Here is a 17313-nt window from a genome sequence, read left to right on the forward strand (position 1 = left end):
TCCACCCAGCATTACTTACTGGTATATTCTATAAGGTTTTGGCAAGGGTAGTTTCTCTCTTTGTTTCTAAAGCTTACAGATACATTCTTAGATCGGTCTACTTTGAGTATAGTTCCGTTAAAACAGTTTCATTCTGCTTGAGATTCTTATTCCCTCTTATAAAATGGAAAATTCAGCAACGAAGTTCTGGTTTTCTGATTCTCATAGACAGCCCAAGATACTCTAAAGAGGTGGGTGAAGCCTTTCCCTTAAAAAATTTGGCATGTTGCATGATGTTACTATGCAAAAGAACCAGCTGAAACAACTTTAGTTAAGGCTTTCCAATCAGGGTGATATCTGTGAGAGAGTTTGAATTGATTGAAGGCCTCCCAGAAGGAGAGAGGAACTTACTTCATTAGAGTCTCTTGCTGAGAGAACATCTTGTTGAGGGCTGCTTTTGGTTCCGGATGTGCCAGTTCTAATGATTTCAATCTATGCGTGTAGACTGAGACCCATGGTCATCCAGGCTGATAATGGGCTTTTAAGACAGCCAAGAAAATAAAACTGTTTTGAAACATGTTGGAGCTGAAAGTAGAAAACCCAAGGTTTTTTTCAACTTCAGTGAAAAGGAAATCTGCAATAATTCAGTATAATGGTCAACTTGATCCAAACAGGATCTTCATCCTGTTTCCACTGATAAGAGCCAATTCAACTCTACCCATTTTACTTTTTTTGGAGGATAAATTTTGATTTTATTTTTTTCCCCATACTTTTCAGTTTTACAAATGTGAAAAGCACCTGGTTCCAGGGAAGGAAAAATGCAGAATCAGCGTTTGATACTTAAGGATTTTTGGGAGAGATAATTTGTTATATGTGAATTTTACTTCTTTTGTTGTAGTGCTACAAACCCTAAGAAAGGTATCCCAGAAAGGATTATGAAGTAGTTTATTTCCTCAATACAGGCCTCTAAGTATTCTGTTTAGGTACATTATTCTTGTTCCAGTGTCCTGGATTTCTCTGGGTGGAAAAAAAAAAAAACCACAAAAAAACCACAAAAAAACACCAACCCAGAAGCCAAAAAAACCAGACCCAAACCAACGCAAACTGCTAAATCTATGTTTTTAAATTAAGGTTTATATAGCATCTTTTGCTTTTTTACACTTGAATTCTTTTAATTGCTATTTATTTCCCCACTAGAGTCCTCCATGAGATGTATTTCTGTCGATTTTGTAACCGTTTTGAGCATTACCTTAATATCTTGTTTTACTGATATCTTCATTGTTTGAGCCTCTAGAACATTTCCAGTTAGAAGGAGAATTTCAGCATGGAATGACCTGTATTCTGTATGATCGAATCTATTTTCTTTTTATTCAGTAAAGCTAAGGTGATTATGAGTTTCCCTGAAAGCCTAAGCAAATGATTTACGTATTACAGCATGTATAACTCTTTTTTCTGTTTTTCTCACAAGACAATCTTTCAGATCAATAGGGTTTTATGGAATTCAAATTGTTGGGGAAGGTCTAGTTCTGCAGTTGGAATATGTCAGAAGTATGCTAGGCTGCCGCTTGTCACTCTATTATAAAAAATACATGTCTATTTCTGAATTTGGAGATACTTAGGAAGAGTATACTGTCACTCTATTGTGGCAGTCAATGCCAAGTGAAAATCTCTTCTGTGAGCATTCCTCCTGCCTCTTTTTGGACATTAACATTTTCATTGTCGTCTTCTGTGGTTGTTTAGTCTGGAGAAAAGGAGGCTGAGGGGAGACCTTATCGCTCTCTACAGCTACCTGAAAGGCAGTTGTAGCCAGGTGGGGGTTTGTCTCTTCTCCCTGGTAACTAGTGATAGGACAAGAGGAAACAGTCTCAAGTTGAACCAGGGGAAGTTCAGGTTAGATATTAGGAAGAACTTCTTCACTGTAAGGGTCATTAGGCATTGGAATGGGCTCCCCAGGGAGGTGATGGACTCACCATCCCTGGAGGTGTTCAAAAAAAACATTTAGATGTGGCGCTTCAAGGCATGGCTTAGTGGGTTTAGCGGGCATGGTGGCATTTGGTATACGGTTGGACTTGATGATTTTTGAGGTCTCTTCCAACCATAATGATTCTATGATTCTGCAGATGAGTCAACAGTGAAGGACAGGAAAATGGGGTAATGTTTGGGCATTCATTCTCACAGATGGAAATGGATGGGATCTTTCGGAACGGTAATCTATTCTAAAAAGCCAGATACTGAAAAGTTGGCATCTCTTCTAGTTGGCAGTCTGGATAATCCTATTCCTAGCTCTTCATCCTTTGCATCATATACATTAACATTTCTTGTGTAAATAAATTGCATGATTATCTCCCTGCATGAACCTCCCTGACTGCTACATTCATCTTATGGAGAAAATTTTCTTTGATAACAGTTGCGCTTTTATTGAGCACATACTTGGCGGATAGTGGATTATGGCTGTCATGTTGTTGGTGAATCAATGAGGAAAAAACTAAGACCAGATACAGTGCACTTCACACTTGGACCTAAGAGGCCGTGTGTTCCTGCAGCTTTACTATCTAGATTTTGCTGCTTAGTGGCTTCTGCAAGGCTAGGGTGAGAGCGTTTAAAAGGCACACCAATTGGGAGAACTTTAGTTACTGGAAAATTACTCTGTTTTTCTCCTCTCTGCACCTGTTTTAGACTCTCTCTCTCGTATGTTATCTACCATGTACTGAACTTGGTATAATGAGAGTTCTTTGGCTAGAGGAGCTGCTTCCTTTCATCCTTTCCCAAAGCTGTAAGAACTGCTTTGGCAATCATCTTTGCTTAACCTAACCCCAGAGATGGCTTTAAGTGTTTGCAATTTAACTGTATGAAAAAAAACTAAAGATATTTTTTTAAGCATTTTTTGTGTCAAATTATTTGAAACACCTGGTTAACCTTAAAAACATAAATTTAAAGAAGGAACTTAGGTTGCCTGCTAGAAATGTACTCCAGTACAAGAAAATGGAGTTTATTTTGGTAAATAACATAATCTAAAATATTTGGTATAAATAATAAAATAATATAAAGTATGCATAGTTTATAAAATAAAACACACATTTCTAGCATTGAGAATAAGCTAAAGTACTGATGTGGTGACTGAGTTAATTTCTCTGACATGCATTCTACTATTTTGAATTGTAGTAACGTTAAAATCCTACAATCTTCCATGGTTCCCTGTTTTCCTCCTCCTTGTTTGAGAATGGGAGAATAAATGGAGATGACGACGTTTAAAAGCCGTTATGGGATTTCCAAACAAAGTGAACTTCTGCTTTTAAAGATTATAATAGGCCTATCTAGGAGCCAAGTCAAGATGGTACTGATTCAGGAATATAGGATTATTCTGATGTAGCTAGTCTGTATATTAGAGATCCTTGTTGTTTGCAAAATAATTAATATTATCACCCAATTGAAGGGCCTAGAAGCACAACTTTAAGATAAATACATAGAAACCAGGGTAATGACTGAGAGCTGGAGAAAAGAAGCAAAAGCACAAAGAGCTTTTTGACATACAGAACTATTGATCAGAGAATTGAACAGAGGGGAGAAAGAAACAGGAGCTGTATTGTGAGTGTTTTTAGTTTTATGTCACTGTTTTTCCTTTAAGTGTTGTTTTTTAACAGTATTGCTTTCTTTTTTAGTTTGAACTGACTCTTTAAAAATCGTATGGGATGGATATGACCTTGAAAAATAATGGGATTTAAAATTGTTTTGACTCTAGTGTAGCCGTAGTCTACCCCATAAAGGTTCCTTTTTGTCAGCACCTTCTCAAGTGGTACAAGTTTCCACTGCTTCAGCACCACAGGGTATATCTGCTGCACTCGGTACCGTAGGTGAGCTGGAGAGCTGTATTGATGTCCAAGACCCCAGAGCCCTGCACGCCAGTATTGTGTGTCAGCAGGACAAAGGGATGGCGCCAACCGTCCTGCTGTATGCGCCAGTAACTAGAATTAATTACAAACCAATCGAATCCGTTGCAGCCAATTGGTAAACTAATTGGTAATTTTAGCTGTACATCTATATGTAGTTATCTGGATGCCTGTAGCGGCGCTTTCAGAGCCACTTTTGTTCTGCTTCATCCTGCTTGACAAAATGGCCCTCATAGCTTTAGGGAGAAAGATGTGCATCAGTGAATATGGGGCCGCTCCAGCTGCTTGTCTTGTTTGTATTCCCTTGTTCGTAAAACATGACTCGGGTTACAGCTGCATGGTTCTGCTCTGATCATTTCTGATAATGTGTAGCTAAACATTCCTTAAAATAGGTTAAGCCATTTATTGTATTTTTTTTTTACTGTGCCAACTAACTTCAGAAATAGAACTCATAGTCAGATTTAGTAATTTTTTTTTTTGAGGAATATATCAGTGGCAGACTTGAAAAGTAAATGATTTGGAATTAAATTTTGCTTTCTGTGCTCTTATTGTTAGTAACAGTCAGCACAACTTAGTATGGGCTAACCTAAATGGGAATGAATTGAATTAGAAAGCTGAAATTTTATTAGTGAAACTGAACAAAGCACTGGCTAAAATACTTGACTTGTTCATTTCTTGTAACAGACTTTACTTAAGAATTATTTTGATGCTGTAAACCAACTGCCTTGTAAGAAGGAATTTTTGTTACCTTTTTTTGTGGAGTATTTCAAAACAAATAGCAACTTTTACATCAGCAGTGGTATTCTGTTAGATTTCCCTTGTGTTTGACTTTCTTGTGGCTTTTCCCTTATAAAAACCAGCATATGCCTCTTTATCTGTCATACATACTAGTTAAAAGGATACTTATGTGAAAACCGAATCTGAATTTCAAACTTGCATTTGTGTGAAATAAAATGAATAATCATCCATATAATTTCGTATGAAAAGGCATTTTGCATACACTAGAGGTCATTTTTCTATTAAAAGGACAATTAAAAGTAAAGATGAATGGGACATAATTTTACAAAAATGTGTGTTAGTTAACTGTACTGTAGTAGAGTGTTTTTACTGTTTTCAGTATTAAAAGATTTACTGTTAAAATTTGTAGTTATACCCTTAAGAACCAGTACATTTTCATTTGTAATTGTTCCTAAAATATTTCTGAGTAATAATTATTTGCTTTGAGCAGAAAATTTCTCTTAATACCAGCAAAAAAAAAGAATGACTTTGACATAGTAAAGAATATGGCAAACAGCAACACTTTGTCATTAGTGTTTTTCTTTATACCGTAAGATTATGTCTATATTTTAAACTCTGCATGTGAAGCTGAGGTAACTTTTCATAGAATTCTAGCTTCATTTATGGATTTTTATTACTTTCAGCATGTTGTCATCATAGAGTACAGTATACATTTTTCTTGCCTGTGAAAGAGTAGTTATGAAAGCTTCTATTTCTGATTGACGTGATCTCGAACTATCTCTTTTAGAAAATGCATTAATGTCCTTCCTTGCGTGACAATCGGCTGTGTTGAGAACGTGCCTTATGCCTGGTGGCTGTGATGATCTGTATGGGTTTTGTCACATTCAGTAAATGATTTTTGAGTTTATATGTGGAATATAACTGATTTCCTAGCTTCCTGCATGGTAAAGAATTGCTTCTTTCTCTACCAGTGACAGCAGATAACTATAGATTGTTCAGGGAACAAAACTAAGAGTTTAATCATATAGTCTTTTGCTCTGCTTTGCTGTGAAAAAAAGTCAGTATTGTCTGAGTAAAGACTGCAGGATCCCAACTTACCTTTTAATTTTTTTTTATTGTTTCTGTATGTATTCTGACCTTACTATAGTTACTACACTTGTACGTTTGACTCAACTGGAAGTCAGTAGATACAGTCAATAATTTCTGAAAGTTAAGGATATTTTTATCAGAAGCGTCTTCTAGTTCCCAGCTGTTCCCCACTGGCACTTTATCTATGAATTTCTTCCTGATATAGTAAAGTCAAGTTAATTTTATATGTCTTTTCGTAAGTTAATTTTATTTGTTAGAGACCAATACACAACTTAAAAGATTCTAACTACTTAATCAAGATTTTGCAAATCAAAATAAAACTCCAGCATGCACACACAATTTCTGACAGTATATGTTTAATCCTACTCAGGAATTATGGGATGGACTAGATTGCTCTTAAGATCCCTCCCAGTTGTACTATTTTAGGATAATGTGTAAGTCTTTCAAGCCGTAAAGTATGTTTGTTCATGACTACAGCTTTCAGTGATTAAGTCACATTAAAATGCGTAAATTCTTTTGTAACTCCATGTAGTTCAAAAGTAATTTTTCAATGGTAAAAAATTCATTGGTTTGTAATGGCCAAGAGGTATAATCTGGGTATTGGAGTTGTACGGTCTGGACATATAATTACTACATAGACAAGAATGTGCAGTTAGTGACATTTTTCACTTGTTAAGGTGTGCTAATCAGAGAAGAGAGAATGTAAACCTTGCATCTTGCAGCTTGCTTATTTCTCAGTAAGTTTATGTCAAACATGATGATTTTATAAACCAAGTGTAATGCTGCAGTCTTTCTCTTTTTGTCTCTCAAAATATCACCACGAGAGTCTTTTTGATTAAAAACTGCTTTATTAGTACAGTAGTGCTGATAATCTCATGTCACAATAGAATGTCTGTCTTTAATCTGGACATGTACAAGCAAGCATCATTTTTAAGTTCGGCATGCTTGAAAGTCTGTAGGAACAGGATATGGTTTCCTGAACTTCAGAGGTGTAAGAACTATTTTTTCCTAAAGCAGGGATCCCAGGATTCTCCAGAAGGAATTCCTTCCATCTGATGCAGTTACCTTTTTTTGTAGCTTTGTGTGTTTTTCCTTCACAAACAGATTAATTGTGATGTTTTTAGTCTCCCACAGGTCTGTCAGGTTTTACAGACAGTTTTGCTTATTTGATGAAGTATGTCCAGCATGTTTTAAAAGATAACAACTCTGACAAAAAAGTCCGGAAACAATGACACTTACGTATGTTAGGAATTATTTTCTTGCGAAATTTTGCTATTTTGTCCTTAGACATTGGTCCTTGCAGAGATCTTAGAAAATGTGCATGTTTTTTGATAGGATAAATGTTTTAATGCTTGTTCACATAAAAATCTTAACTATCTCGGCTTTTTTGTTTTCAGGGTTTTTCTTGGTTTTATTTTTTATGACAGAGCTACAGACTAGTAAATTGCCTACTTTCTTTTCAGTTCTTTTATTGGAGTGAGGGGATTGTTTTTTAAATACAAAGGCTGATGTAATGGTTGCTTTTCAGGAAGTCCTGATGATGCTTGATAACTATGTAAGGGACTTCAAAGCGTTGATTGACTGGATACAGCTACAGGAGAAGCTAGAAAAAGCTGATGCTCAAAGCAGGTAATTAGATTTATATATATGTATTTTTTAATCTACATCCAAATACTGTCTCATAGTAAACTTCATTTTGTAGCAGAGATTCAGCAAATAGAACCAATTTTAATATTTACTCTGGGGCATCAGGAAGGAGATTTTCCTTTTGGACAGAATTGGTGTGAGGACATAGAGGGGATTTTATCTTCCCTGGTAGTGTTATCAGTGAACAGCTGTGCTGGAAATGATAACGAGTTTGGAAGTATAGTGTCAGAAAGGTAAAACTGATTATGTCATTATAATTTGTGCCTAGTGTTGAGTTTGTACCTTGGTGCCTAAACTTTAGCTTTGAGAGGTAAATGGGAAGTAAGGGTTTGCTAGTATGATTTGTGCCTGTAGAAGAAGGGAGACTTGTAGTATATGTGGAGTGATACACTCTAATTCTTTCATTTTCCTTTGTTATGTAGTGAGTCCAATCAGTCATCTGCCTAGGTAGAGACAAAAAGTAGACCAAATGTGACAGTGGTTTTGTTAGTTGTTTATAGGCTGTTAATCCTGCTAGTAGGACTGGAACCAGTTGAAAAAGAATTTATGTAAGTGCTTTTCTGAATCTGTCTTCACTAGCACTGGGTTCTACAAGTTTGATTTTGTTTTTAATTGTCAGTTGTAATTTTGATGTAATCAGCTTCAGGAGCAAGAGTTAAAAATAAAAAAGAAAATAGCATCAGCTTCAGTGAGATGCATAATGAAACTACTACCCTGGCTTCTGCCTCAAACTGTGTCTGTTTGGATGAGAACATTTTACCTTAGCAGCAGTTAACTTAAATAAACCTGGTCAATTTTCTTTGCAAGTATACATTTATCAGTAAATGTTACTGCTGACAAAGTTTGGTATGTCGGTAGTATAACAGAAGGAGTGGATGGTGATGTATTTGGTTAGTTCTAAAGTTTTTTATGTACTGGAGGTATATGATACCTATATTAACCAAAGCAGCATTTATACTGTATTGAATGCTCTGTTACACAGGATAGGAAAATGGTTGTGGCCTTTTATGTACACAGTTACTGTCACTAGAGCTAGAGGATATTTCCAGTCCTACCCCTGATCCTTTCCTTTTAGCTCGTTGGTTTGATGTTTGGTCCCACACTGACAAGTAAAATAAGCATTGTAGTCTTGAGCATATATGTTATTTTTGATATGGATCTGGCTAATAGGGTTTGGAGTTGGTGTAGAAACAGTTGCTAAGATGTATGATTAAATTCAGCGGTATTCATTAATATTTCATAGGATTTGTTGGTGCTGTTTTTCCTTTAAGGTGATAGAGGAGTAGTTACCGTGAATTTTATTTTTAAACTTTTCTTTCCTGAATTTGCAGACCTACTTCATTAGCCTGGGAAGTAAAGAAAATGTCTCCAGGACGCCATGTGATTCCAAGTCCATCAACAGATAGAATTAGTGTGACATCAAATGCTCGAAGAAGCTTAAATTTTGGGTATGAAACCAGATCGTAAGTTTACTAAAGCTAAAATAAAGGTTTATTTGAAGCAGAGTTCATGAATACACTATTTATCTATAGTAATCAATATATTGTTTTGCTGTTTATTAACTCATATATGCAATTACTTGCATTCTTGAAGGAAAAGCACATGGTCTGTAAAAGAAAATCCTTTCAAGGGCTTAATTTTTTATTTCATTATATATTTAATTACTGGTCATTCCAAAGAACTGAAGGTAAAATACAATTAGTGTATTTCATGTTAACTGTTTAATACTCTCTTCCCACTACAAAACAAAGGTCAAAATGTCTGTAATTGGCATTTAAAAATTGCCAGTGTGTGCAATGCGAATGGTCAGCTGAGTGTGTGAAAGTACATTTAGGTCAAAAAGAATGAATGTGAAGTAAGAGTATTATGATTCTGGTAAATAGCAAAACTGATACTAGTTTAAATATAGAGTGTATTATATACTGCAGTAAAGTATCTTTTACTTGTTAAAAAGAAAGTGGCTGTTTGAAAGCACTTAAACAAAAATGTGCCTAAACACCAGTTTGGAGCAGCACTGTCTGGTACTGTTTCAGTTCTGGAGAGCACGTACATGTCCAATTTAAGTCTTTCTCAGGGTGTGTTTTTTAGTTCATTCAGGTTTGTTGGGATCTAGAGCTGTAAATTGAAATGAATATGAAACTGTACTGTTTCATAAGTGGTTACAATGTCCTTAGCAGTCCTCAATGTCCTCAGCAATATAATATTGGAATATTTGGTGAATACCTCTTGAGTATTGAGCTCTCTTAAATTTTGAATATCAAATATTTCTACAAAAGTACTACAAAGTGTGTTTGGTGGAAAAATTGGTCCAACAGTGCTAGTCTCTTTGTAGATGTAGATGTATGTATTGATACCTACCTGATGACATTTGAGAGATGTCTGCTTAAATGCATGATGATGGTGAGAAAATATACTCAAGTAGTCAAATGAAAAATTTGAACCTGTTGGAAATCAATGCTCTTTTATTTTTATGACAACACAAACAGCAGCTTGGCATAATGATGTGTTTCAGCTAAGCCTTTTTCTGTATGTAATTACATGTTGCTGTTGTTGCTGGAGCTGTTTTGTTCACCATCAGAGGGAGATGATTAGCAACCGTGTGTGTTAAAGCAGCTAATAACAAGATGGGTTTTCTGTTCTTCAAACTTGCAAACTTTTTCTTCTGTCTTAGTCTGCTTGTGTGTCTCAAAGCAAGGCAACACCAGACAGCTACAGTATTTTGTGTGTGTTTGAGAAAATAGGATAGAAAATAAGGGTTTAGACATACTTGGTACTATGGAAATTTTTGACATGGAAATGTTGAGAATTATTAGGAAAGGAATAGAGTTTTGTGTGTGTTTGAGAAAATACGAGAGAAAATAAGGGTTTAGACGTACTTGGTACTATGGAAATTTTTGACAGAATGTTGAGAATTATTAGGAAAGGAATAGAGGACAGAAGAGAAGGTGGTGGTGTACCATTGTAGAAGTGCATAGTGAACGGCTTGTACCCTTGGTTGTCTTCCTCTCTTCCCAAAAGCAGTGTGGAAAAAGTAGGAAAAGCACAGGAACAATCAGAAGTATCCAACAGTACTGATAGAAAAAGAAAAGAATTAGGAGGACAGATAACAAGAAGGGTGCAATAAATAAAATCACTTACAGAGATGATGAATAGGAAAATTCTGTTCATTATTTTTCATGTAAAGGAATTAGGAGTACTAATTGATGTGATCAAACACCAAGCTTAAAATGACAAAAGTGTTTTTCAAGACTTAGTATGTAGCATCTGTTGTTATGCAATGCTTTGGATGCCAAAAGCATCAGAGATGACGAGTAGGAAAATTCTGTTTGTTATTTTTCATGAAAAGGAGGAGTACTAATTGATGTGATCAAACACCAAGCTTAAAATGACAAAAGTGTTTTTCAAGACTTAGTATGTAGCATCTGTTGTTATGCAATGCTTTGGATGCCAAAAGCATAAATGACTTCAGAAATTAGTGTCATGAAGATTGAAGTCCATCTTTGGTCATTAAACCCAAAGATGTGTTTAACAACAACTTTTCAGTGTAAATTGCAGCAATGTGGAGAGTATGCCAAAGGAGGAGTTGTTCTGTACTGCACAGTTCTGACAGTCTCTGACAGGGTATGGGGCTTGGCCTCCTTTCCAGATTTCCTCACATGAAATGGCGTTGCATCTCCATAGGATCAATGGGGTTTACTAAAAACAAACAAACCAACCGGCCACATTTTTGTAATTTATGGAATTATTCCTGATAGGTTTTTTTTTGATGACTGACTTGATAAAAATAGGAAATAATGACAAATTGACATCTCACTGGGCTTCAAATAAGTGAACAATCTAGTTATATGGGGGTTTTCTACACATTTGTTTGAAACTTGCAAGATCTCCATTTCCTTATCCTTGATTTGCTTTAGCTAATGAGGCAGCTGGATTTGTTGGTCTGTTTTAATCAGTGTTGTAAAGCTTGGAACAGAAATCAGTTGTATGATTGCAGATAAAATTACTCTTGTTACAAGAGAGAATTGGACAGTTCTTGTTATGCTTCTTGAATGTTACCATTTTCCGGTTTAAAAAATTTTGCTTGAATTCACTTAAATAAAACTATATAGGTTTTTGCTCTAAGCCTTGTGCAGAAAATGGCAACTTTTTACAAAAAGCAAAGCAAAATAATTGAAAAACCACTGCGGTTCTGTCTATCCAGAAATTCAAAGTTTGGGTGGTCAGTGTTATTTGGACCTTTCTGAAAGTTAATGGAATGGCCTTCCAGATTTACAATTTATTTTTGCTGAGTAGTAGAAAATAGAAAATAGATCTATTCCGTTATTTACTTAACCTTGGAACAGAGTATATTACGGATTTGTGTGATCTACGTTAACAATTAAACCTGCAATTTTTTGGACTTCCTGCCTATATGCTTTGTTAGACTCCTCGTATTAGTAATGGCTGCAGCCCATTCTGTACAGTTCTTTGATGAAATTAGGCTGGACACAGGGAGATGCAATAGGAGAGCTGTTGTATGTGGCTGTAAATACTCCCCATATGTTTATTTCTATGATTTATAATTTGGTATTGGAGAATGTTTCCTGTGGGAGCTGTTTGTCCATTGCTAGTGTTGCGTGTTTCTTCAGTCAGTAGACATTGTAAAAATTTTGATCTGAGAACTTAGCTCCTTGTTTAGTTTCATTGACTACTAAATAGAAGGAATCTCACTTGGAGATTTTTTTCCAGGGGCAGCACTATTTTCTATCTTCTTCTGACTTTTCTGTGACTGGGAATATGTAATAGGCTATCAACATAGTTACCTAATAGAAACAACACCCCCCCCCCCCCCCCCCAAACAACACCCCCCCCCCGCCCCCCACCACCTGCTGATTTATTGCTGTATCCTTGTTTCTGTGTTTAGACTTACTTTTTTCATGAGTTGAATTTATAGGGATCTTGCTGATGAGAAGTCTACTGAGGCTTTAATGTTCAAGAACTACAAATTTCATTTTTACAAAACTGTGGAAAGAGAAAAAGAGAGACAGGCTGTGTGAAGAGTAACTATAATAAGCTTTTCTTGTTGTTTTATAGTAGATTCTAGTTTTTGGAACTAGCTCTCAGTCTGAATTATTGAATGCCAAGAATAAGGAGAGAGTGTCCTGATAAAGTTTTCTAGTGAACCATTCTGTTATTTGATTAGACACTAAAAAGAGCTATGACTTTCATTTAGGAACCCTGCAGTGACAATTTCTGCAACACGCCTGGCTCCTTCTGGTGTAAGTTGGGCTGATAAGGTAAAAGCCAATCACGGAACTAAAGCTGCCAGTCCTGAGCTAGCAACAGCACAAACCTGTCTGCCACCTCCAGCGCAGAAGTCATCGCGGAAAAATGGCAAGTCTCTTTAAGTGACTTAAGTTATTTTCAGAAACTGTGTGGCATAAAGTTAGTTCAGAGTGTGATGACCTGTTTTCAAACCAAAATTAAGTGTAATTTTGCAAAATATGATGTTTAAATTAAGTATAAAGATAAAAGATTAATGCAGCCTTACATTGTAATGCTCAAGTTTGAGACAAAGTTGCGTTTTCATGTGTAGGTAACATTCCACTGTATTTTGATCTGTTAAAAATACCAGTGCGTAACACCCCAAGAAGTAAAAGGTCTTTGGTCACAAACTGACAATCTAACTGACTGCAGTTTGGAATGGCTTAAGGATCTAAGGAATAATACATGTCCAGGAATCTGTAAAAGAGCTCAAGACAGTTTTATGTGCCCAAAGAGACAATGTCATTAGAACTGTGCTGAAGTAACAATTGATGTTTTTTTTCTTTGAAGACAAGAGTTAACACATTCAGTTATGAATTGTTTCTCTACGGTTCTCCTTGGAGAATTGTTGATGTGGAGTCTTTTGTTCTAGGAGACATTTGTTCAATTGTAGACATAAAAAAAACTTTACCATTTGGTTTATAAAGTTAGTTTCTTTGCATACCCTGGAACCCTGAGATTGTCTTCAGAGATGCATTTTTTTCTATTTATTTTTTTCTTGTGTAGTCCTAGATGACTTTCTCTAAAATCAGCAGACAGGATGTAGAAATAGATATTCTGAAAGAAATTTAAAAGAAATGTTCAGAATTTGTTTTTTTAAAAAGAAGAAATACTGGAAGAGTATGTGCTAATTAAAGATAGTTGTGTGTTCAACGTAGTAGTAGTAGAAGTCATGTATACTAGTTTGGAGACTTGTGATATGTTATGGAACTAAAATACCTTGTCCAAATGCCTTGCAGTTGACATAAGTGAGTTCAGTAGAATGCAGATTCTTATGCTTAGAAATGAACAATCAAAACCATACTCTAAAAATGGTTGTTTGAATGGGAATTGATTGACGCTGTTTGCATGAGTGAATTATCTTGCTGTATATGGTTGCCGTGAGATGGTTAGAGAACAGTAGCAGTTTGGCTCAGTTTTCAACACTGTAACTGAAGGTGTCATTCCACTTTTAATTTTTGCCAGTAGTTGAAGCTATTCATAATGAAACTTTTTTCTGTTGATTATCACTCATATTAAAGTGACAGACTCCAAGCTGTTGCTAAAATACCTTTATTAGGGATTCTTGTGCCTATGGAGAATCTTACTAGCTACACAGGGAATAAAACTGATCTGCACTTCCATATGTATAACATATTTATAAGCAGCTAAAAGGAAAACAAAAGACCTTTTCGTTATGTTAGGTTTAGGCATTTAAAGGGCTGAAGGGTCAGTGTTGTGCTGTGTTTTATTGGCCATTACCTGCAGCTAATGAGCTTCAAAAAGAGTGAAACCACTTAGGTCCTGTAGTACTGGCCAAGAAGTGTTCAGTAATTCTCAAAATCAAATGTACTATACAATTCAGACTTGAAACACTTCATTTTTAAGAAATAAGTAATTCCTTCTAGAGTTTTTGTTTATTCTTAAGAATCTCTTATCTCTGACATTCAACACTGGAGAATTTCAGTGATTTATTTTTTTTTGTTTGTTTGTTTTTTTTTGTTTTCCCCCTCATGTTTGTATTGTAATGTTTTTAACAACTCAAATTCTCTTAAAAGCGTGTTACCCTTTGTATGGAGGCTAGAATCACTTTGGTAAAATCAAATTAACCTCACTGACTGGAGCACAAGAGAATCTGTGAAGTTTACGAGTTTACGCAAAGGAAGTCACAAAGGCTCTTCTCATGCATTATTGAAGCAGATATGAGGCTTATGTATCATCTGCTCTGCCTCTTCACCAGCTAATGCACTCACAGCTGTTACATACGTTCAGGCCTTGTGGGAGGGAAGGTTTCTCCTGCCACCCTAGAATGCTCTCTTGCCCACCCTGAAACCCAGCTGGGGCTTACAGTGGCAAGATTTCCCTAAAACGCTTTTTCTCTAGTGATTTCCAACAGCGTTATCATTAGGTTTCACAATGGTTCTGTGAAGTGGACAAGTGGTTTGATACTGTATCTGTTTCATGGTTGATAGAATTTCCAAATTTAACTGAATATGTCCTTAGGGAGAGAGAAAATGCATTATTTTTCCAGATATTTCTTTAAATTTCTTTTTCTGGATGCATAATTAAATGAGGTTAAATCACCTTACCTCATTTCCCTTATTGAACTTACTGTTACCCTCAATATTTTAATGAATTTTAAAAAATAATTTTGTTTCGTGCTTGAGTGTTTTCTACAATATGAAACATAGTCTAATCTTATTGTCTGACCAGTTTATGGCAAGAGAAAAGATTGATTTAGTAACAGTAGCACACAGAGGCAATAGTCTAGCATGAAGTTAATTCCCAGGTGCTTGTTGTAAGAGGTAAGATAGATTATACAAGTTTAGAGTGTGTATTAAGACTGGAAGTAGTTACTTACAATTAGGATAACTATTTATGGTTTGTACATAAGTTAGGAGAAAAGGCAGTCAAGAAAGTGTAAATTTCTCAGAAATATAATTTTTTTTTTCTGTTGCCACACTTGAAATCTAATTTTATTCATTATTATTATTATTATCTTTCCTGTATTAATTGGTCACGTCAGTAGCTGTGAATAGATGTTCTTTGTAATGTAGCGAAGACTTCAGACTTTGCAGGACGTACAGTCCTTTAAAGTAACTGTCCTGGTTTGGGCTCAGATGTGCTGGCACCTGACCTTGTGGAAGCATGTGTAACTTCTGCATATTGAGAGCAAATCGCAGGAATGTCATCACACAAAGGACAGTTTATTCCTGACTGGCTTGTCAAATTATTAAGCACAGTTTCTGTTGAAAATTTTACATTAATTATCTTTATCTTTTTTCTCCCCCCTGCCCACCCGCCCAGTATTAAGTGACTATTAAAAGTAGTCTGACAATTAACACCTCTAAAGTCTTGCCTATTAACTCACCATCTCTTCTTATGGTTTATAAATTTACCACTTCTTGTACCACTGCATCTTCTCTGCTTCTCTGGTTTTTTGGGTGTGTGCTTTTTTGGTTTTGTTTGGGGGGGAGTTTTTTGTGGTTTTTTGTTTGTTTGTTTTGTTTTGTTTGTTTTAATTTTATTGTTCTGATTTTCATGTCTTCTGCCCACTAACTGTTTTGGCTGAGTTCATGTTTCTAGATTTGCTTCGAGATTCTCAAACAATCATGGTTTTCCAAAGTGCCTCTCAGATACAGTAATACTACTTTAGATTAAAAAAAAAAAAAAAATTTGGGCTGAAGTGTAGTAATGAGTGGGGAAGGTCAAATAGGCGTTGGTAGTATATTACTTGCAAGTAAGTTTTTAAGAAGGGACATGCATCTCCTGAGGTGGAACTCCTAAGAGTTTTGCACATGCTTACCTACATTTATTTTGTTGATGCTGCCAAGCCAGCTGCTTGGTCAGTTCTTCCAGATGGAGTAACTTTGAAAGCATAAGGCCCTGGTGGCTATGAGGGCCTCAAGATAACAGATGGCTTGTCACTTCCATGTAATACAAGAACAAGCAGGGACAGGGAGGTTCAAATGAAACTAGAGAATGATCAAGGTAGTGAAATGAATTATTCATTAACAAAATGCTGGGAGTAATCAAACCCAGCATGTGATACTTAGCATGTGGAGATGGCTACTGGGCTGTATGAAAAGAATTCCAGACTTAGGGAAAAAGTGAAGGAAGGGAAGAAGGGTGATACCCTGCTGAGTATTAACTTTGCTTCAGATTAGGAACTATGTGATCTAATGTCAATAAACATATTAGCTTTGCAAACTTGTTGTTAAAAATGTGCCTGGAAATGACTGAATACTAAACTGATAAGTGAACTGAAATCAAAAAATAACTTCTTGTGCATAGCTACTTGTCAGATGGCATAAAACTGTTAAACTAATTCCAAATACTACAATGGTGTGAATGCGTGCTTGCATTAAAAACTGTTTTGTATTTAAAGAATCCACCAAACAATATTCTTTCAAACACAAACATTTTTGTGCTGTTAAAATAATTGGATTAGTCTTGAGTCATAATTATGAATCTGACAGTGAACAAATACAAATTAAAAATTGAACGTGTATGGCTTTTACTCAAAGATTCATTCTTATTGTAGTAAGTGTGATTATGGCTTTGCTGTGCTCTGAGTAATTTTATTCTGATTAATTCTGTCATTTTAGAGTACTAAGAAATAGGCCATGAAACAAGGAATCAACTAGGCAAGGCAGGCAAGATATTTTTTTTTTCGTAGATTTAACTTCAGTAGATATTACTAAAGATATTAGAAGCTATTAGTACAGTTATTAAGATATATGTAAGATTAATATATCTTATTATATAGATGTTAGTAAAATTATATTTAGGTAGTAGATACTACTAAAGAGTATCTCCTGATCTTTTTTAGTGTAGAAAAGATGCCTTATGGAAAAGCTGACTTCAATTTTCAGAACAAGTAGAAGTGAAATCTTGAAACAATCTTGTTTCGCAAATGACGAGCAAAAGGAATCACAATCCAAAAGTCTGCTGCAGTAAAGCAATGGCA

The 17313-nt window shown here is 35.5% G+C and overlaps 1 protein-coding gene across 1 annotated transcript in view; it reads left to right on the forward strand.

The window, feature by feature from the left end:
- Positions 1-17313, forward strand: part of LOC104160400 (S phase cyclin A-associated protein in the endoplasmic reticulum-like) — a gene marked incomplete at its 3' end in the record, with an annotated part of 128296 nt that overhangs the window by 22230 nt on the left and 88753 nt on the right. Inside the window, 3 exon segments of the mRNA XM_009698512.1 lie at positions 7222-7322; positions 8672-8788; positions 12553-12713. Coding sequence (XP_009696814.1) covers positions 7222-7322; positions 8672-8788; positions 12553-12713 — 379 coding nt within the window.

This window comes from Cariama cristata, unplaced genomic scaffold, assembly GCF_000690535.1.
Source record: "Cariama cristata isolate BGI_N322 unplaced genomic scaffold, ASM69053v1 scaffold3274, whole genome shotgun sequence".
Taxonomy (NCBI): domain Eukaryota; kingdom Metazoa; phylum Chordata; class Aves; order Cariamiformes; family Cariamidae; genus Cariama; species Cariama cristata.